General features: G+C 41.8%; 1 protein-coding gene across 3 annotated transcripts in view; it reads left to right on the forward strand.

Annotated features, from left to right (window-relative positions):
- ESR1 (estrogen receptor 1) overlaps positions 1-21,790 on the forward strand; it is a 376,750-nt gene that overhangs the window by 159,997 nt on the left and 194,963 nt on the right. For all 3 annotated transcript variants that reach the window (XM_043592625.1, XM_043592624.1, XM_043592626.1), the window contains one exon: positions 16,487-16,603. In XM_043592625.1, the coding sequence (XP_043448560.1) occupies positions 16,487-16,603 (117 nt within the window). The remainder of the gene's footprint in view (positions 1-16,486; positions 16,604-21,790) is intronic.

The following is a 21,790-nucleotide window of genomic DNA, read 5'->3' on the forward strand; positions in this document are numbered from 1 at the left end:
TCTGAGCTTTGCATCCGCTCCTGGCTACCCCAGTTCAGGGTCAGTAGTGCAAATGTAGAGGGCCTTCTCTGCACTAATGTGCCCCGAGGAGAAGCTGTTTCTTTTTGCCTTGGGGCAGAGAGAATATTTTGTTGCCTTAACTCTGAGAAATATCCAGAATGTCTTAGTGATTTTCTTTTTTAGAGATATTAAATTTTCTCACTTGACTCTCATAATGCTGGAGCTTCTTTATCCAAATTAAGTTTAGTTTTTGAGGCTATTCTCTTTTAAAGCTCTTCATGTTCACCTCCTTGAGAAGGCAGCTCTTTTAAAATACTCCTGCTGCTGTTAGATTAGCCCCCTTTTCTCTTGCATAGTCTGCTGGTGCACGGTGAAAGCTGTCAGAGCCAAGGAGCCAATGACATAGGCAAGGTGAGAGGTAAAGAAAGTTGGATGTGACTGGGAGCAGTAGAGGAGTGTGGGATGTGCAGCCTGGCAGCTGATGGGGGTCCTGCTTCTGAGGGGGGGGACTGCTGTGCTGGAGGAGAGGCAGCAGCCGATTCGGAAGTAGACCTGGCAATGGATCACAACAGACTGGATTTTGAGGGAGAGGAGGGGGATAATACTGAGATGGTGGGTTGAGGATGCTTGAATTAAAAAAAAATTTTTTTTCAATGTTTGTTTATTTGAAAGAGAAAGACAGAGTGCGAGCGGGCAGAAAGAGGGGAAGACACAGAATTGGAGGCAGGCTCCAGGCTCTGAGCTGCCAGCACAGAGCCTGATGCGGGGCTCGAACTCACAGACCGCGAGATCATGCTCTGAGCCAAAGTCGGCCGCTTACCCAACTGAGCCACCCAGGTGCCCCTTGAGGGTTTTTTTTTTTTTAATTTTTTTTTAATGTTTATTTATTTTGGGGACAGAGAGAGACAGAGCATGAACGGGGGAGGGGCAGAGAGAGAGGGAAACACAGAATCGGAAACAGGCTCCAGGCTCTGAGCCATCAGCCCAGAGCCTGACGCGGGGCTCGAACTCCCGGACTGCGAGATCGTGACCTGGCTGAAGTCGGACGCTTAACCGACTGCGCCACCCAGGCGCCCCTGTTTGTTTGTTTGTTTGTTTTTTTTAATGATGCATTTTGATGACTGAGCAATAAGCCTGGGAGTTGAATTTGAGATGGGTCCTGGCCCTCCACCCTGCTTCTTGACCCATTCCTGTTTGTTTTTAGTATCCTATCTGTGAATTGACATATTACTTTCAATTGCTTCACTCCCCGCCCCCCCCCCCCCCCCCCAAGGAGTTTAGCTCTGTATTTTGAGTAGAAACAAGATCACTCACACCTGGCCTCTGTCCCGTTTAGGACCGCCCTTTTGCTTAAAGCTATAACTGAATTAGGGATTGCTGTGATTTATGGTTCGTGGTATGCCATCGTTTAAGTACTTAATAGTATATTTAAAGTAAAAGGAATGGAAATTAAAGACCGAGTCATTTACCAAGAAATAACGGGTGAGATTGATTTATTTCTGCAAGACTTGGTGGAGATTTGTTCCTTTCTTCAAAATCGGCTTTGTTTCCATTACCAATTAAGTGGAGTGAACTGTTATAAAAAGGTGAGTGAGTCAGGCTGTGGGAGCATTCTTCCAAGAAAATCTTACAGGAGCAGTCACTGTGGGGCTGTTTTGTACCTGGTGATATGGCAGTAAATTCAGAAGGGGTCAGAAAAATAGGGCTTGCTCTTCATTAAGTCTTACTTTTTCCTTCTTTCACCTATGTTTGTCGACTTTCATGACATACAAAATAGCATGGCTGTTTTATTTTATTTTATTTTACTTTATTTTATTTTACTTTACTTTACTTTATTTATTTTAGAGAGAGCATGAGCAGGGGAGAGGGGCAGAGGGAGAGAGAGGGAGAATCCCAAGCAGGCTCAATGCTCAGTGCAAAGCCTGACGTGGGGCTCCATCCCATGACCTTGAGATCATAACCTGAGTCAAAATCAAGAGTCAGATGCTCAACTGACTGAGCCACCCAGACGCCCCTAGTAGGACGATTCTTTACCTCCATGTATTTTCACATTTTTAATCTGGGTCCTAGTTTGTCACAATTTATAAAGGAAAGCTAATAAAAATGATTATCACATGAGACTTTGCTATACAATTATAAATTGCCGTAAAAATATTAGCCATCATTATTATGGTTTATCAGCTCTGAAGTCTTAGCAAAATTATCTCATGCATTAGGTAGATCTCCTCATTTTAAGTGACCAAATGTAAGTTCAAACTAAGCTTGGGGGTGGGGGTCAAAGAATACGTTTTGGTGGAAGAATATTTGATATTCTTTTTTTTTTTTTTTCAACATTTATTTTTGGGACAGAGAGAGACAGAGCATGAACGGGGGAGGGGCAGAGAGAGAGGGAGACAGAATCGGAAACAGGCTCCAGGCTCTGAGCCATCAGCCCAGAGCCTGACGCGGGGCTCGAACTCACAGACTGCGAGATCATGACCTGGCTGAAGTCGGACGCTTAACCGACTGCGCCACCCAGGCGCCCCTAATATTCTTTGAAAACCAGAGAATACGTTTTGGTTACCAGCAATTGTGGCAGGGATACAGCCAGACCTCCGTGACCGTGAGCCAGTCAGGACTCCGGCCTTGCCTCTGCTCCACTGTGTGCCAGCTTTGCGCCCTCCACCAACTTCCGTTTTCCCTAAGGAGGGAAGCAGAGCTGGAGGCAGCTGCCAAGCCTCACATCCTGTGACCCTCTTCCAGTTAGCAGATAATAGGGAGTGGAAGGGCTCTGATTGGCTCATGTCTGGTCAGGGACACACCTTTTCCAGAGAAAAGGATAGCATCACGAGCCAGACACCCCTGGTTTTTACCTGATGTCTCCGAACTTCCATCTCCTTGATGATAAATGACACAGTGATTTCTACCTTGCTGGACAGATGCAGTGGTTAGAGATTATGCTTAATCTGTAAAGAGTCCTCACCATCATGTTTTAAAAATGTTTATTTATTTTGAGAGGGAGGAGGGGCAGAGAGAGAGAGAGAGAGAGAGGAGGAGAGAGAATCCCAAGCAGGCTCCACGCTGTCAGCGCAGAGCCCGACACAGGGCTCGAATCCACGAACCATGAGATCATGACCTGAGCTGAAATCAAGAGTGGGACACTTAACCAACTGAACCACTTAGGCACCCCAAGAGTCATCATCATTATTACCTCCAACTGGCTCTGTCAGTTTCCTCTAGGATATCTTTCTGATCTGAAGCTAAGCAGAGCAAATACCTTACCATTTCATTATTTTGCTTCTAAATCACTTGTTATCGTATTTCTTTTTTTTTTTTTTAATTTTTTTTTTCAACGTTTATTTATTTTTGGGACAGAGAGAGACAGAGCATGAATGGGGGAGGGGCAGAGAGAGAGGGAGACACAGAATCGGAAACAGGCTCCAGGCTCTGAGCCATCAGCCCAGAGCCTGACGCGGGGCTCGAACTCATGGACCGCGAGATTGTGACCTAGCTGAAGTCGGACGCTTAACCGACTGCGCCACCCAGGCGCCCCGCGTATTTCTTAAACATAAATTTCTTTCTCATAGCCAGCACCTGAAAATTAGTTAACATTTCCACCTCAAAACCAAAGAAAGAGAGTCATAGATTTGAAAATTTCTCTTTGGATGTCTACCTCTTACCTATGCTCTTAAAAAAATTTTTTTTTAGTGTTTATTTATTTTTGAGAGGGGGGTGGGGAGAGAGAGAGAGACAGAGAGAGAGGATGAGCAGGGGAGGGGCAGAGAGAGAGAGAGGGAGACACAGAATCTGAAGCAGGCTCCAGGCTCCGAGCTGTCAGCACAGAGCCTGATGCGGGGTTAGAACTCATGAACTGTGAGACCATGACCTGAGCTGAAGTCAGATGCTCAATCGACTGAGCCACCCAGGCACCCCACCTATGCTTCTTTATTTTAAGAATGTCAAGCTTTGGAGAGCACAAACAGTGTATCCATCCTCAGGTCTCTTAAAATATCAAGCACAAGTGTACTTTGTTTTCTAAAAGTTCCTGTTAGGCCACTTCTCTTTTATGAAAGACCTAATTAGTAATAGCTTTTATTGTAAAAGAGAAAATCCTCTTTAGATTATTTTCAGTTAGCAAAAGCACATACTAATATAGATCTTTCGTAAAAGCGATATGGCTTTAATGGAAACTTTTGGAAAGTAGCAGAGACTCTGTGTACCATATAGTCTTATGAAAAAGTTTCATAGGAATGTTCTACTTTTGGATGGGAAGGGGTGGAAATGTATATGTGTCTTCTTGCATACAGTGGAGACTCAAAATTCCTTGACTGAATGAATTTTTTTTTCTGTTACAATACGTCTTTTTGTGAAAATTTTTATCTAGTCTTCCCTTAAAATATCCTTAAAAAAGGACAAATACAGTGTTTGACTTGCATTGTATAGAATTAGAGGTAAACACTTTTTAAATTAAAACGCACTGGATGTATAGATTATTGGGATGGACTTTATCTTATGGTTGGGTGAGTCTAAAGAGCCTGTTTTAAACCTTGCCGTGTTTTTGATAGTGACACCGAAGAATATAATCTCTTTCTATGGAAGCCTTCCCAAAGAGAGCATTTTCCAAAGCTCTGCTTCCAAACTAGCCTAGAATTTTTTACTAAATGAGAAGAAAAAACAACTTCATAATAACCTTTATAATTGCCACTTCAAAATGGGAATTTGGAGTGACACCAAATTATTAATCAGTAAAAAGAGAGTAGATTTCAAAAAGGTAATTATACCAAATTTAACACCTCTTGAAATATATTCTGTTAAGTAAATATAGTCTCTCTTCCCTGTTCTTATTTGTAAGCAAGAAGGGTAATTCAGGTACCTTGAATCAGAAATCAGAGTACAGATTGGCTTAAGAGTTTGGGGCTTACTTCTGGCTACAGAAGACTTTTGTCCTTTATCTTCTTGGACAGGAGAGACAGCAACATTCTCTTTAAAGCCCAGAAAGTGAGTTCTTAGTGTAGTTTAGCTTTTCTCGAAGAGGCATGTTATGACTTCCCCACATTCCTGGACAGTTAGACTGTAATTCTTGGTTGCTTAAAAAGGTGTTTGAATGTATTTTAAGGAGCTCAAATACATGGCTATTTTTCTTACAGTTTTGCTTGCTTCTTCAAGCACTAGAATAGTTTCCAGCTCTGATAGTTAGCCTTATGCTGACTGGAGTGAATTTTTTTGATATGACGAACTGTTTTGGATGATTTACACTTGACTGCATAAATGTAACCTAGCAAGTTATATGATGTGAAGAGAATTAGTTCAGGGTAAAAAAAGGATTATTTAGCTACTAAGAAAATGATAGGTTATTACAGATTGATTTGAGGGTATTGTTGTTCAGGCACTGTCCCTACAAATTAGAGCTTTGCCAATCTAGAGATTTAGTATCATTATAATAATAATGATACTAACGTTTAGGGAGTACTCGTCCTGCACCAGGCTCTTCGTTATGGGTTTTATATGCATCATCTCATTTAATCTTCCACAAAATTCTGGGAAGCCTGCTCTACAATTGCTCCCATTTTATAGGTGAGGAAAGTGGGGCATTTAAGAAATAAAACCAGTATTGAACCCAACTAGTTGGAAGTACAGAACCCATTGTGTTCTATTAACTCCCTCAAGGATGGAATCCTTTTAAATGGGACACTGGACGTGAGGAGTGCCACTATAGCTGGCTCCTTGTCTCGCTGGGTTTAAAGGCAAGGGATACAGAGTTGGCTGGGGTCAGTCCTGCCTGCCAAGGGGAATGGGGCTATTACCGTGCATTGGTAGAACCCGGGATGCCCCATGTGCCTCCTTATATCCTACCTGGCAAAGGAGAAAGGTTACTGATGACTTCCCCCCTCTATATGGAGAGGGGACCTAGGTCCCTCAGGGATAAAGGTTTGGGTCAGCGCAAAACAGGGGGAGCCAGGCCCAGCTGGGGCAGGAGGAGAGTCGCAGATTCTCAGGATGGCTTTGTGACAGGAGCAGAAACAGACTGGAGCCTCTGTCTGTGGTTGGGTGTCTGCTACTTGTTCTTTGCTGGGGTATCTGCAGATCAAAAAACACAGCTCCCACTTAGCCCTTTTCCTATTCTTTATAAAAGAAGCATGGTAGTTTTCCCTTGCTCAACAAGGTTCTGGTGGTTAAGTTTATTACTTAGTCTGTGGGCTGCAAAGTAGGGAGAAATAACCCCTGGATGGGTGGTGGAACCAGAAAAGGAATGAAGATTGTTAATGCCAGGTTTTGGTTAGAAATTTTCAAAACACTGTTTTATTATTATTAAAAAAAAACCCCTAGAAATACACATGTTAAATGTTAAACAGTACAATGTGGTACATGATGGAAAGTTAAGGCCTACCTCTGGTCCTATACCCAAGTCTGTGCTTCTTCCTTTCTTGATAGGTAAACACTATTAATAGTTTCATCCCAAAATTGCGCGTGCACACACACACACACACACACACACACACACGCATGCACACATGTTTTGGTTATATAAGTAGCATTATACTCTACACATTATTCTGTGAATAGCTTTTCTCACTGAATAATACATGTTGGAGATTTCTCCATTATCAGTCTGTACAGGTCTCATTTTTTCAAATGGCTGTATTTTAGTCCATAGTAATTAATACATTCTGTTGGTACAAGTCTTATGGTGAATCAAATGTTTGCATATATTATCTGTCAGGGCCTCATAGCAGCCACTAAGGAAGGTGTCAAATAATCAGGAGGGATTGCCTGGTTCACCTGGGATCCCATGACACATACGCGCCTAGACTCATATACACAAGTCCGGTGTTCTGAGCCCTGTGACGTTCTCCATATATGCCTGTTATTCCTTCCGTTTAGTGCAGCAACACAAATGGAGACAAAAACCTTAAGCAGTAAAAAAAAAAAAAAAAAAATCACCAAACTTGAACCCTAAGAACCCAGATAAAAAGGAAGTATATCCCCGAGGAAGGTGAGAAAAGAGAGAATGATAAAGTTTAGAACCAGAATGGGTTCTTCTTCCCTTTCCTTTTAGAGGTGAGAACCTGGGGCCAAGAATCCAGCAGCTTAGCTTGTTCAGGACACTCAGGCCATCTTCTTTCTGGAGGCTGGTTCTTGGGGTTGGGTGGAGGAGGAGACTAGATTTTTCCAGGCTCTCTTGTTTTCATTAGCTGGAATGGGGAGTGGCCAAGCATATAGACGGAGGAGCCTGAACACGCTTGGGAAATGAGAAAACTCTTCTCTTCTTGGGAAATGAGAAAACTGGCCCTTCTGGGAGAATTCTCCTCATAGGGCCATCTAGCCACCGTAGACTTGAGCTGTCTGGATACCCAGGACATGTGGATTTAACATATTCCCACATATTTGTTCAGTGAGCGTGTAACATTCATCCGGCTCTTCTCTGGGCCGCTGGGCTACTGCATGCAGCACGTGTGGGAGAAGCTATCCCCAACCACGAGGCCTAGAAAACACGTGAGATTATCTGTGCTACTCTGGGTTAAGTTTACCACGTGAATAAGTACAAGTAAATACAAAACAGTTGTCTTTATGCACAGATGTCTTACGCAAACAACCATCGTGGGAAGGTTCATTGGCAAGACAATGAATGAACCCATTTATTTCTGCTTGTTGGGAGAAATTGTTATTGAAGCTGAGAGTGTATACTAGTCATTATTTCTAAATCTCACAGACGATCTTTTGGCTTATTTCCTCATTTTTGAAGTGGACTTAAAGATAGAAAGGGAATAACTGAGCTCATGTTAAAATGTGCTGGAGGAATCTTTTGACCATTGAAACAGAAGCTCCTGTCTCTTCTTTCATGACTTTGATCAGGATGCCTTGGAGGAACTTTACTAGGGACTTCATTCTGGAGGGCTCCTGAAGACAGACGAAACCCCTTATTTAGTGGTTAGGTGGCCAGGAGCTTAAGGGACATTCATAGTGCACACCACATCAGATCTTTGTAAGCCCCTCCACTTTCCCTTCTCACCTAAAGCACTGCAGTGACCTGCCCAGGAGCGGGAGGATGGGGCAGTGAGCTTCTTAGTGGTTCCAGAAATCCAGGGCAGTAAGCACAATGGCGCTCAGGGTCTCTGAGGTTGTGCCCTCTCGCTCTGATCGCCAATCCATTTCCCTCTAACTCGCGTCCTCAGCTTTGGACAAGAACATTTTGAAATAGTTCCTACTGCTCTTGGACACCAGTGTTTGGACTTTAAATGACTCCAAGTAGGAAGAAAGCTTGGGAAACTCTCTGGAAACAATGGAACAGAGCAAAGGAGAGGGGTCTGGAGGTGAGCTGAATGCTGCCTGGCATTGAACTAGTCACACTGGTTGTCACAGCGCTCCCTTTGGTGTGATGCTTATCTATTGTCCCAGAAGGAGCAATTTCAGAAAGTCCTTTTTTGGGCTGTGGAACTGCACTTATTTGTTGAGCCTTAAGAAACATTATTGAAACTGGTTCGTTGTCTCTGGTGTATTACAATGAGATGGTGGTCACTGATTTCATTATGTTTTCCTTTATTGCAGCTGTTGGTTTGGTCCTGTGCCAGGTGCTTAAAACAATTGTGGTTTCGCAGATGGTAAGCAAGGCTAGACAAGGAGAGGGATCATGTCATTGCCCCGGCTAAAATTTTTAGCAGACTGGGGTCTGACAAGCGTGAAGAACGGATTTCCTCTTCATTTTCATTTAGAAAAAGAAACTTTCCAGGACAATCATCTTTCCTAGAATTCCTTTAAATATTTTTTCTTTTAAAAATATCCTTCGATGCACATAATGTTTTTACTTCGCTTAAAAAAATCAAGGCAAGCTGCCCTTTGAAGGTGGCTGTTGTCACTGGTAAGACATAGAATTGACTAGCTGTAAAAATATAATTTGGGCTGCATTATGAAGGCATGGCGTTTTCATTTGCATGCCATTACATACAGATGTGGTTGTGAAATAGTTCAAATCATGGCACATTGAATGTCCTCACTGGATTTTTAGGAATGTGTTCACTGAGACAGCCAAAGTCTGTTTCATTTTGTTTGGCTGGTTGCACTGGCTATAAATCAGAGAATATTCACTTTAATATCTGAGTCAAAATTTATTTCCAAACATAATACTGGAGTTGTTCTTTTACAGAGAGTAAATTTCTTATTTATTTCCTCAATACCTTGCCTTCTACTCTCTCTCTATTTTATGCTGGAATGTGCTGAAAGGTTTTCCAGGGAGATTTTGATAATATATGCCATTATCTACTGATGAATATATTTCATGGGATCAATCTCTCATATCTTTAACTTTGGGAGTCTTAGGAATCACAGGTCCTGGAAATAATTTCATTGCTGCTTCTGAAATGCCCTCTTAGTGATATGATATTGTAATTATGTTAGGGAAAAATGTTTTGATAATAGTTTAAAGTGTGACAGTATTTAGACATCTGGCTAGATAGGTATCGAGTTCTTTCCACGTCATCAGCCCTATGGTGGTGTTCCTGGAGTAAGAGGCTTTGATCATGGCCCTGCCTCTAGTAGCTGAGTGACCTTGAACAAGTCAGTTAATCTCTTGGGGTCTCAGTTTCTGCTTCTCTAACATGGGAGTTACAATGACCTGACTTGTCAGTTTTGATGTTTAGATGAGATAAAGGGCTAAAGTCACCTGGCGTGGTGCCAGGTCTAAGCGGCCCACATGGCCAATACTGCTGGCTAGTCCTTGGGCCCAAGGGCATTTTTTAAAGAGGAAAATCTGAACAGGCCGACTTAACATGCACATCTTTGATTTCTTTTCCTGCCCTGCCTCATGGAGATGCTTCCTGCGCATCCAGCTTCATTTTTAAAAATTGTGATAAAACATACATAACATGAAATTTCCCATTTTAATCGTTTTCAATTGTACAGTTCAATGGTATTTAGTTGTTCACATTGTTGTGTAACTACCACCGCTGTCCATCTCCAGAGCTTTTTCGTCATCGCAAGTGGAAACTCTGTACTCGTTGCATAAAAAGTCCCCATTTCCCCCTTCCTATAACTTCTGATACCTTTTGTTCAAGTTTCTGTCTCTATGAATTTCACTAGTCTAGGTGCTTTACATTTAGTTGGAATCATACAATATATGTCCTTTGGGTCTGGCTTATTTCACTCAGCATGTCTTTAAGGTTCATCTGTGTTGCAGCATGTATCCAAATTTTATTTCTTTTTAAGACTGAATAAAATTCCGTCGTATGTATGTACCCTATTTTTTTTATCCATTTATCTGCCAGTGGACATTTGAGCTGTGAATAATGCTACTGTGACCGTGGGTGTGCAAATATCTGTTTGAGTCTGTGCTTTGAGTTCTTTTGGGCATATACCTAGAAATGGAATTTCTGGATCATGGGATCTCCAACTTCATTTTGACATGCCTCCCAAGCTTTGGGACTACATTTATAATAGTTTGTTGGGTAGTTGTGCTTGTTGGTGTGCTCCTGAAATCTCAAATATCACATGTTTAAAATTTTTCCACATCTCTTCTTCCCACCCCACTCCCTGATCAGATCCTCTTTTTTGATTAATGTTAAGAATAACTTTTGAGACATCCTGGCACAAGCCACCAGAATCTTTGACCTCCTTCTCCTCCCATTCCTCCTTCTCTAGCCCTAAGAATTTGGCAAAGCCACGTCAAGCTTTTTTACATCTTCTCTCTGCCTTGCCCGCTCTACTACTCAGAGATGATTAGTGCATAGCTTGTTTTTTTTTTCCCCCTTGGCATTACCTTGAATGTTTTTAATCCTGCATTTTCTACTGAAAATCAATACTGATTTTTATTAAAAATTCTTTGGAACGCTCATGTCTACAACGAGTTCTCTTAGGACCAAGTCTTGCCCTTGTGGACCTGAGTTTTGGGGTCCTGAGGTGTGGCAGCCATCTCTTTATTTGGGACCATTGACTTCTCAGTCATTACTTCGTTCATAGAACTCCAACCTGCCCTGCTTGGGAGGCCTGTGCTCCAGATGCGATTGGGGGTGGGGGGGGAGGCAACACAGAGCTTTGGCAACGTTTCATTTTGTTCAGATAACAAATACTTGCTGAGCTCCACTGTGTGCCTGAGAATGTGCTGGGCACAGGATTAATGGTGATAAATGAGACAGGTGTAGTTCATCCCTTGTCACACTTAAAGTGACCTGGGGATTGTGACAAACAGCTAAAGTCCAATGTAGTAAGCACTGTGACAGGATAAAAGCTAGGCATCATTGGAGGGGCAGAAAGGAATCCCAGAGAAATTGACGTCTCGATTGACACACCTGAAAGATTAGTGGGAGTCACTTGAGCCAAGGGTAGGGAAGGTCTGTTTCCACAAGAAGGAACTGTGTGTGCAAAGTCCTGGGGCTCAAAAGGAGCATGGTTGAACGGGAGGACATGCTTAGAACTTAGAGACTGGTAAGAGATAAGGCAGGAAAGGAGGTTGATCAGGAAGAGCTTGGTAAGCTGTTTTAAGGCATTTTGATTTTATCCTTAGAGCTTTGAGGAGCACCAGCATATTAAAGCAGGGTAGCGCCATGGCAGTGTACGATTTTAGAAGAACCCCCTGGCAACACAGTGGCCAATGGTTGGCAGGGGAAGGTGGGAGGCAGGGGGTGGCTTAGTGGGCTGTTGCGATAATGGGGACTGGAGATGGTATGAGCTGTGGTAGGGATGGTGGGCCCAGGAAAAATTGCTTGTGCTTTGAAGAGGAATTTAAAAATAATCGATCCGATTAGTGTGTGCACGCATGTGAGTGAGGAGGAGGGTAGAGAATCTTGAGTAACACCACGTCTCAGGCTGTGTGGTGTGGTGGCAGATAGGAAGACATTGATGAGGAAAGATGATTGACAGTTGTGTTTGGGACACATTCATTTTGACGAGACTGTGAGAAAATCAAGTCTCCGTGGACCGTGGGCAGGTAGGTGTATGGGTGGGAAGCTCAGCAAAGAGATCTGGTCGGAGATGTCTGCCAGAATATGCTGAGGGGAAAATATGCTGTGTGGCAAAAGGAAAGATAGACAGTGTTAAATTCCCCTCAGGCTACTGCTTGGGTTTTTTGTTTTATTTTATTTTGTTTCGCTTCATTGAAATCTAAGTGACCAAATTATGAGATATTTAAAGTGTTCATTGTGATGATTTGATATACCTTGTGAAAAGATTCCTTCCACTGAGTTAACACATCCATTACCTATTTACCTTGTGTGTGTGTGTATGTGTGTGTAGTGAGAATGTAAGTTCTACTTTTTGAGCAAATTTCACTGATAACAATACATTGTTATCAACTGTAGTCACCATGTTCTACATCAGATCCTCAGACCTTATTCTTCTCAAGACTCCACACAAGTGATACCATGCAGTATTTGTCTTTCTCTGTACGGCTTATTTCACTTAACATAATCCCCTCCAGGTTTACCCATGTTGTCCCAAATGATGGGATTTCTTTATTTTTTAAGGGTGAATAATACCCCAATATATTTATATAAAGACCGCATTTTCTTTGTTCATTTATCTGTCAGTGAACACTTAAGATTGTTTCCATACCTTGGTGATTATTAATAATGCCTCTATGAACGTGGTAGTACATATATCTCTAATGATTTCATTTCCTTTGGGTAAATGCCCAGTAGTGGAACGGCTGGATCATGTGGTAGTTCTATTTGTGATTTCTTGAGGAGCCACCATATTGTTTTCTGCAATGGCCGCACCAGTTTACAAGTCCACCAACAGTACCTCGTCACTTGCTTGTTTTAATTTGGTCTGTTTTATGTTTCTTTTGAATCTCTGACGATGGGTCATTGCTTATTTTTGTAACTGGCAAATGGAGTCTTTCTATGTGGTGGTAACGATGCAAAAACAGCTGCTACTGACGGAGAGAAAAACAAGAAGGAAAGGAAAAACAGAAAGTCGAGAGGAAGAATCCCAGAGAAGTGTGAGAAAAAGCTGTGTGTGAGCTCATCCGCTGGCCCAGGAGCTATGGGTGGGCCTGGTGGCTCCTGCTCCCGGACGACTCTCCTTTCGCTCCTCTAGCTTTCTGCTTAGGGTTCATTCATCTCCGCTTCTCTCCACTTATAGCTATTCAGACCCCACATTAGTGCAAAGGCTTTATCTTTATTTTTTTGATGGGCAACAAAATAGTGATAATTTCTCCAAAACTTCACCTGAGCCTAACATCTTGGCTTTGGCTTTTTGTGCTTCATCCCGGCCTGTGGGAAAGGCACCTTGGGGCTCATCTGGTCACAGGTACAGGGAGCTCTTTAGGGTCCTCAGTCTTTTTTTTCTTTTTTTAATTAGCTCTCCTTCAATAGGATTTTCATAGGCATTGTTTTCATAAGAGCAAATAATAACATGTAAAATGAAGTTTCTTCTTAAAGAAACTAAAATTGATTGCTTTAATTACATACCTTTACCAAGTTATCCTCAGGGAACAAAAAACTACCTTGTGGTTTTCCTTCTTTGATATAAGTTGAAGACGTGCAAATAGTTGTTCATGGTGTTTGGTTCAGAAGAGTTTGTTTTAATTGTATATATCAAATATGTTACCTCTTCGTTTTTTTTTTTTTTTTCTTGTTGCCAATTTACCAATTCTAAATTTTTTTTTTTTTTTTAAATTTTTTTTTTCAACGTTTATTTATTTTTGGGACAGAGAGAGACAGAGCATGAACGGGGGAGGGGCAGAGAGAGAGGGAGACACAGAATCGGAAACAGGCTCCAGGCTCTGAGCCATCAGCCCAGAGCCTGACGCGGGGCTCGAACTCACGGACTGCGAGATCGTGACCTGGCTGAAGTCGGACGCTTAACCGACTGCGCCACCCAGGCGCCCCACCAATTCTAAATTTTAACGTAGTTGGGGGCAGGAGAAAATCCATTTTGTCCCCAGAGGCTTGTATTACAAACCTGATTCTGCTCTGCACCTACTTCTTTTCTTGTTAAGGGATGAATTCAATTGCACAAATCTAGCGTCTTTTATCTGTTAAACATGTCAGTTCAGGAATTTCACTTGGTTCTATAAAGATACACATCTACAATGGATGACCAATGCAAATACAACATTCAGCCAATTGGCCTCTGACCCCATTCAGCTCTCCTGTCTTCTGGCTTGCAAAACAACCCTTTTTGGGAGGAAAGTGAATCAAAGTTAATTCTTGGTTTGAATGATCATCGGCTGTTTTCTTCTGAGGCTTAAATGTAACCTCATTTTTTTTGGTGTTAAAGCATGTACTGCATAAACATCATAGGAGACCAAACACTGAAAGTTTCCTTGAGGTATCAGAAATCTGCACCTTTTGCTTAAAGTTAACATCTGTCTGGGTAAATTTCATTTCTGGTTCTATTATTTCCTCAGTTTGTCCCGGTTAATGAAGGCAATTCTAAACACAATAATTGTGCCTGGATATTTGAGGCAGTGTGTGGTCTCCTACTAAAGTTGTCAGTTTACAATTTTTCTGTCTAGTTTGCTAGTTCCTATATACAAAAGAAGAATGTACATGTTAATTTTATCTGAAGCCTGTGCACGTAGCAATTTTTATAATGTGTATCTAAAGATGAAGCACCAAGTTTTATGAGACCAGCGTTTCTTGTTAAAGCCCCACCCACCCTATTCTACTTGAGATTGACCCTTCAACTGAATAAAGAACAAAGAGTTCTGTAGTTAAAACATTTCACTGCAGGGACGCCTGGGTGGCTCAGTTGGCTAAGCATTAATTAGACTTTTCATTTGTGCTCAGGTCATGATTTCCTGCTTCCTGGAGCCCCGGATCAGCTTCATGCTGATAGCGTGGGATTCTCTCTCTCCCTCTCTGTCTGCCCCTCCCCCACTCTCTCTCAATATAAATAAATAAACTTACAAAAAACCCACACAATATGTCACTGCACGTTGCATCTTGCCTTTAGTGAATGGGAAAGTGGAGACACAGATGATCTGAATTACAGGGTGTGATATTTCCTCATTTTTTTTCTTTGAGAATGGGAAACATTTTAAAATAGTACACGTCATCTCCATAGTCTAAATTCAGGTGTAAGAATTTAGACTTCTATACATGGACTTCTTCATAAAACCATGGCAATATTTATTCATTTGTGGAGTTTAATGTTCTGCACAGTATAAACCAGACTGCTTTTGAGGGATAAAGACATGGACGTGACCTCTGAATCTTAGAGCAGAAACTTCTTGTGGGCAATTGGCTGTATGTCCCGAGAACTCAGAGAAGAGTTGGGCTGCGTATAAATCTGTGAGTCGTCTGCATTTATGATAAGGGAAGCTGTAGCCGTGGAATAGATTCTCCTGTGAGAATTTGGAGTCATAAGAAGGGCCTGACATTGAGCCCCGTGCAGATTAGCTTAATGTTGGTTGGAGTGCATCTGCAAATAACACTGGGAAGCCATGTCCTGAGGGGTAGGAAGGACACGGGAATGTTTCGTTTTATGGAAGCCAAGGGAAAAGCATGCTTCAGGAGGAAGGGAGGAGTTGTCAGGTGCTTCTGATAGGTCAAGTATGATGTGGGCTGAAATACCTGTTGACTTCAGTAATAGGAGTCATTGGTGATATCAGGATTTAAGCGGCTTTTGTGGGACAGCTAAGGGAGAAAACAGGCGTGGGTTGAGCCATGCAGGAGAGGTGAGGACAAAGCAGACCTCAGGTGTGTAGATGTCTCTGAGGAGTTGAACTAAGAAGGGGTAGGATGTAAGATGGAAGTTTGAGAGTGATGTGAGGTCACGGGAGCCCTTTGCTGTGGGACAGAGTCACACGTGATGAACGTGAATGAGAAGCAGTTGAGCAATAGGGAGTCAGTCAACAAGAGGGAAAAGAAAGAGGATTAATAAACGGTAACAGCAACAGTATTTATTGAGTGCTTACCACATCCAGGGCACTGGAAAAGCCTTGACATGTAGTCTCACATTTAATTCTTAGAGAAATGCCACATAGTGGGCGCCATCACTTTCTCTAGGCGAGAGAGAGGTAAGTGAGACCTAGAGATGTTAACTAATACACTCAGCGTCCTCCAGCCAGTAAGTGACGGACTAACTTATCAACTTAAGGACTGAACTTGGCCGCCACCCCAGCTCAGCACCCTGGACTGGAATTTAGGCGTTCCAGGCTGCGTTTGAATACCTACCTAAAGATTCTTCCAATTATACCGTGAGAAAGGCCACTTTGAAACTGTCTGAAAGCTCCAACAGTTTTATTTCGACGATTTTAGTTAGTGGCCTGAGTCCAAAAAAAGGAAAAGCCTTTGTTGAGAAAGTGTGTGAGTGTACATAAAACCTTGTGCCTCCAAATATCAACTGTATGAATTGAAGGTGACTTTTGCCCAAAGAACTCCGGAAGTGATTGGCTGAGACAAAAATCAAGGCTCGGGGAGTTTTTTCCCACACTTTGAGAAGGGCAGGAAAAGCATGCATGCGAAGTCGCAATGCAAGTGAGTGATAGGAAAACAGGCAGCTTCCCCGTCGATTCTGACTGGCTCTGTTTCCTGAAATAATGTGAATTCTGTTCTCTTGCTCTTACTAGGACATAATGACTACATGTGTCCAGCTACCAACCAGTGCACGATCGATAAGAACAGGAGGAAGAGTTGTCAGGCCTGCCGTCTCCGGAAGTGCTATGAAGTAGGCATGATGAAAGGCGGTAGGTACCTGCCAGCCGGGGTGCTTGCCTGCCGGGGGAGTGCATGCCTGTCGCCCAGCACTGGCTGTTTCTCTTCTTCTCTTCTCTTCTCTTCTCTTCTCTTCTCTTCTCTTCTCTTCTCTTCTTTTCTTTTCTTTTCTTAAAAAAGTTTAAATGTGTATTTATTTACTTAGAGACTGAGCACAAGCCGGGGAGGAGCAGAAAGAAAGAGAGATAGAAGCCCAAGCAGGCTCCACGCTATCAGCGCACGTCCCCATGGGGGGCTCGAACTCGAGAGCCATGAGATCAGGACCCGCCCCGAGATAAGAGTCGGATGCCTACCTGGCTGTGTCACGCAGGCGCCCCTGGCTGTTTCTGTCCCAACAACCGTGGCAGTGGAGTGTTTTCCCTTCTAATTAGTTGTTTCCTAGTTCTATTTTTCATTGCAACAGAAGTCTTTTTTATGACATGCTTTTTTTTTTTTTGTAAAAAAAATAGAAAGTGACTGGAACTGGAGATTCTAAAATGCCATTTTGTGTTTTACGTTTTACATGTAAATACTTATATTTTAAGTCAGAGGGGGCGTGGGAGGTGGTGGTGGAAGGAAAGGAAGCCTGCTCAGGGAATTATGCTAGAAGTATTTTCCAGTGATTGTTTATATTGCTAACGTTAGAAAACGGTGTCTGAGAATAGGTCTTCCCTAAACTGAGACTTGTCAATGTGAAAGCTAAATAGCTAATGTATAATCTTCCAATCTCTTAACATCCCTCAGGGAATTTAAGTTTCAATCAAAAGATAGCTTTCTCCTTCAGAAATTGACTCAACCAGCAACTGCTGTAACCTTAGCACCTGGCATGGTACTGGGAGCAGCACCTCAGGAATGAATCCTGAGCGCTAACAAATCATGTGGCACTCAGGATTTGTGCCTGTGTGCTTGTGTCTTTGTGGCAATGGCTGTGTGTGTGTGTGTGTGTGTGTGTGTGTATTTGTGGTTTTCTGTCCCCTCTTGTATCCAGTCTTCCAGTTTTGTTTTATGGGAATCCAGTGTCTGGTTTTGGGGGTATAAGGTGCTCCATTGATGTGGTTGCCTGATTGATCTTGTCTTCTTGGGGATCCAGCCTTGAGGAACACAGATGCTAGTCTTGGGTAGCCTTCAAGGTACTGAGAGAGAACAGATAAAAAATGCGTAATTAAAGTCATGGCGTATTCAGTGTTTTAGGAGGATACAAAGGGGGAGAGGGGCCTATGATGTGGTTGCCTGCTGTCATAGGGGAAAAGCTTTCTGAAGGAGACGAGATTCGGGATGGGTTAAGGAGAACAGAGTTACAGTGAAAAAGAATAGAGATTGTGCAGATAGAGGGTGGCTAACCTTTAGCTCATTAACACTTGGATGAAGGAGGAAGCAGGAGAAAGACCCAGAACTTGGTGGGTAGGAATCTTACCGTCGAAGATTCCTGAGTTCCATGGTCACAAACAAGACTGCCAGGTTGGGATTTTAAATACAGCATTTGGAATAAAGTCTCTTGATGAACAGATGAAATGTTGAATTTATGCATTGTATGAGCTGTGACTGTATGTCTTGAATGTCTGACAAAGCAGTTTCAATTCAAAGGGTAATTAATTCTAAGAATTTAACAGCCACATTCTGAAAGTGACACTTTGAGTCACAAATGGATTAAATATTTAAGGAACTCATCTTTCTTTGTACCATTAGAGAATTAGTCAGGCTTAATAAAAAGCTTCTTAAGGTAACTTGATAAGTGACAGGAATATAACATCTACATGTAAAAAGTTTAATTTGAACCAGTAGAGTCCAAATTTAATGTGCTTTCTTGACAACGTCAGGTAGATTAAGCCCAGCCTCTTCCTTTCTCTCTGAAAGCTGCAGTAATCAATTTGTGAATATTTCCAAAGCATGTTTTCCCTTGAGAGTACCCATGCATTGACCCCACTTCATAAAAACAATTCTGTCTTTCCTAATTTATATCCAGATACGGTCTGGCTGCATAAACATAAATTATGTATACTCATTTGTAGTCTGACAAAAATCTTAATATGCAAAGACATAATAAAAGTCTTCCCACCGTCATCAGATCCAACTCTAGATAATCTGACCGCACCTCTCTAGTCTGCATGTGCATGCATATACTCATACATGTGTATTTATGACCGAAATCTGTATCTGTGTTAGTTTGCTGCTGTATTAGTTTGGTTGGCCTGCCTTAACAAAGTCTATAGCCAGGGGGTGGGAGGGTGCGGGGGCGGTTAAACAACAAAATTAATTTTCTCACAATTCTGGAGGCTAAAAGTCCAAGAAGAAGGTGCTGGAAAATTCAGTTTCTGATAAGACCTCTCTCCCAGGCTTTCTGATAGTTGCCTTCTCACTGCGTCCTTTTCTCTGTGGGCACAGACATGGGGGAAGCATTCTGTGGTATTGTCTCTCTTCTTATAAGGGTGTCTGTCCTACTGGGTTAGGACCCCACCTTTATGGCCTTATTTAATCTTTGAGTACTTCCATAAAGGCCTTATTTCAAATATAGTCGCATTGCAGGTTGTGACTTCAACATATGAATTTTGGTGGGAAATAATATATATTTATAAATATATGTCATTTTAAATATATATATTATTTATATATATGATATTATTTATATCTGATCTGTAACAGCTGCTCTATCAAAATACTATAGACCTGATGGCTTAAACAACAGAAATGTATTTTCTCACAGTTCTGGAGGCTGGGAAGGCCAGGGTGAGGGTGTCAGAGGTTTCGTCTCATCTGAGGGTTTTCTCCTTGGCTTGAAGATGGCCACCTTCCCACTGTGTCCTCTCATGGCCTTTTCTCTGTATTCACACGTCCCTGGTGTTTTCCCTTCTTCTTATAAGGACACCAGCCTATTGGATTAGACCTATCTATATGACCCTATTTAATCTTTATTATCTCTTTAAAGCCTCTGTGTCCAAATACAGTCACATTCTAAGGTACTGGGGTTGGGGCTTCAACATAAACTTGAGGGGGGACGGGAAACAAAACTCTGTACTTAATATCTCAGAGGGATTTCTCAGTGGTTATTCAGTATCTGTCTACATATAATAAAAACATGTGTCTTTCTGGCAGTTTGTATACATATGTAAGTTTTATGCCCAGCTTTAAAGTTGTAAAATTATAGGCTGTGCAAACATTCCACTTTAATTATATGTGTAAAGTGTTTACCTTTATAGCAATGTAATTTATTGTATTTTCCACAACATGGAATACCACACACATAACCTCATGACACCTTGTATAACAACTCTCCAAATCCTACTGAAGACTTAATTTACAACTGGAAGTACAATTATAACTATAAAATTTGAAATTACTTGTAAAAACAGCTGTGACTAAATAAATCTTTACAACATTTCCTACTGGTTTCATAAGAATCCAGCTTCTTAACCAGATTTGACACCAATTAGAATATTGAATTTCTACATATGACATAAAATAATTAGTTTCAGATAAAAGAGAGAGAACCCTACACCTACCCCCTATTTTTTTTTAGCAAGACTGAAAAAATTTACTGAAATGTTCTAAAGATCTGAAAGAGTACATGATTTATCTACATGAGGAAATTATTTGAATTCCTTACGATGCCTACTTTACCCTGAAAATCCTGACATCATTATTAGATTTGGTTCTGAGCCAAGGTAGTTCAGTAACGTGCAGGATTGAAAAATTTTTTTAAATGTTTATTTATTTACTTTTGACAGACAGAGAAAGAGCACAAGTGGGGGAGGGACAGACAGAGAGAGAGGGAGACACAGAATCTGAAGCAGGCTCCAGGCTCTGAGTTGTCAGCGCAGGGCCCGATGCGGGGTTCGAACTCACAAACTGTAAGACCGTGACCTGAGCTGAAATCGGACGCTTAACCTACTGAGCCACCCAGATGTCCCAAGATGCAGGATTTAAGATGTGCTTTAGGGGATGCATTTCCCCATCTTTGTGCACATGCTAGTCTCTCTGCCTCAGTTGCATTTTCCTCCTCACCTGTGCCCCTCCCCTTCAACCTTAGAAGGCAGATTAAATGTCTTTTCTTCAGGGAGGCCTTCCCTGTTGCTTCATGCTGGGTTAGTTCCCGGTGTTCAACTTTGATAGCAAATAGCTCTTCTCTAGTTACTGTAATTATTGTTAGCTATTCAACAACTGGCCATAAACTCCATGATGGCAGGGACTCTCTCTCTGTCCTGTTTACTGAGCTAGGACATAGCAAGTCACAGAATAAGTGTTCAAGATGGATGACTCAATTCACTTAAACAGTTACTTGTTGAGAGCTTCTTTAAAAAATTTTTTTTTTCAATTTAAATTTTAGTTAGCATGCAGTGCAATATTGGTTTCAGGAGTAGAATTCAGTGATTCATCACTTACATACAACTAGACTTTCTTACGCGTGAGCTATTATGGAGACAGCAAACATAAATAAGACCCAGTCCCTTCCACCAGTGTCCTGTCTTTTCGGTACAAATAGGACATTTGCATATGAAGTGGCAAAAAAAGCCAGAAGACAAGTTGAGATTGGGTTGGAAGCTGAAGATGAGAATGGTCAGTGGAAGTTCAAAGCTTTAGCCAGCCTCTCCTGGGTTAGTCCGAGCCAGCATATTACTCAGACCATCTGATTCCCAAGGGGTACAATTGTTATCAAAGAATCTGCTATTCTAGTTTGTTTTGTGGAAAGAGGGGAGGCTTCAGAGTTGGATTTCCTGGTCTAAGTACTGCTGCTCTTCAGACTTGCTGAGCAATCCTGGTAGAGTCACTTTGATGAGCTTCATTATCCTCAGATGTAAAATAAAAATAATTTCTACTTAACAAGTTTGTTACAAAAATTGCAGTTCATAACATATGAAAGTACTTTATAAATTTAAAGTGCCACACAAGTGTTAGCTATTATATCTTTTCTTTTCTCCCTCTCTCTCTCTCTCTCTCTCTTTCTCTCTCTCTCTCTTTCTCTCTCTCTCTCTCTTTCTCTTTTGTTGTTGTTGGAAAAAAGAGAATGGCAGTTTCATCACTTGTCATGGGAAATGAATATCTAATTCCTTTGCGGGGAATAAAAACCTGGCTCAGCCACATCTGCCTTTTCTTTTTTTTTTTTTTTCGTTTTGGAGTCACACATTGGCTAGAGCTTCATGTGGAGTGAGATTTGTTGTGTTTTTCCTTTGGTGATGTCAGAGATT

The sequence above is a fragment of the Prionailurus bengalensis genome, chromosome B2, assembly GCF_016509475.1.
Source record: "Prionailurus bengalensis isolate Pbe53 chromosome B2, Fcat_Pben_1.1_paternal_pri, whole genome shotgun sequence".
In the NCBI taxonomy this organism is placed as follows: Eukaryota; Metazoa; Chordata; class Mammalia; order Carnivora; family Felidae; genus Prionailurus; species Prionailurus bengalensis.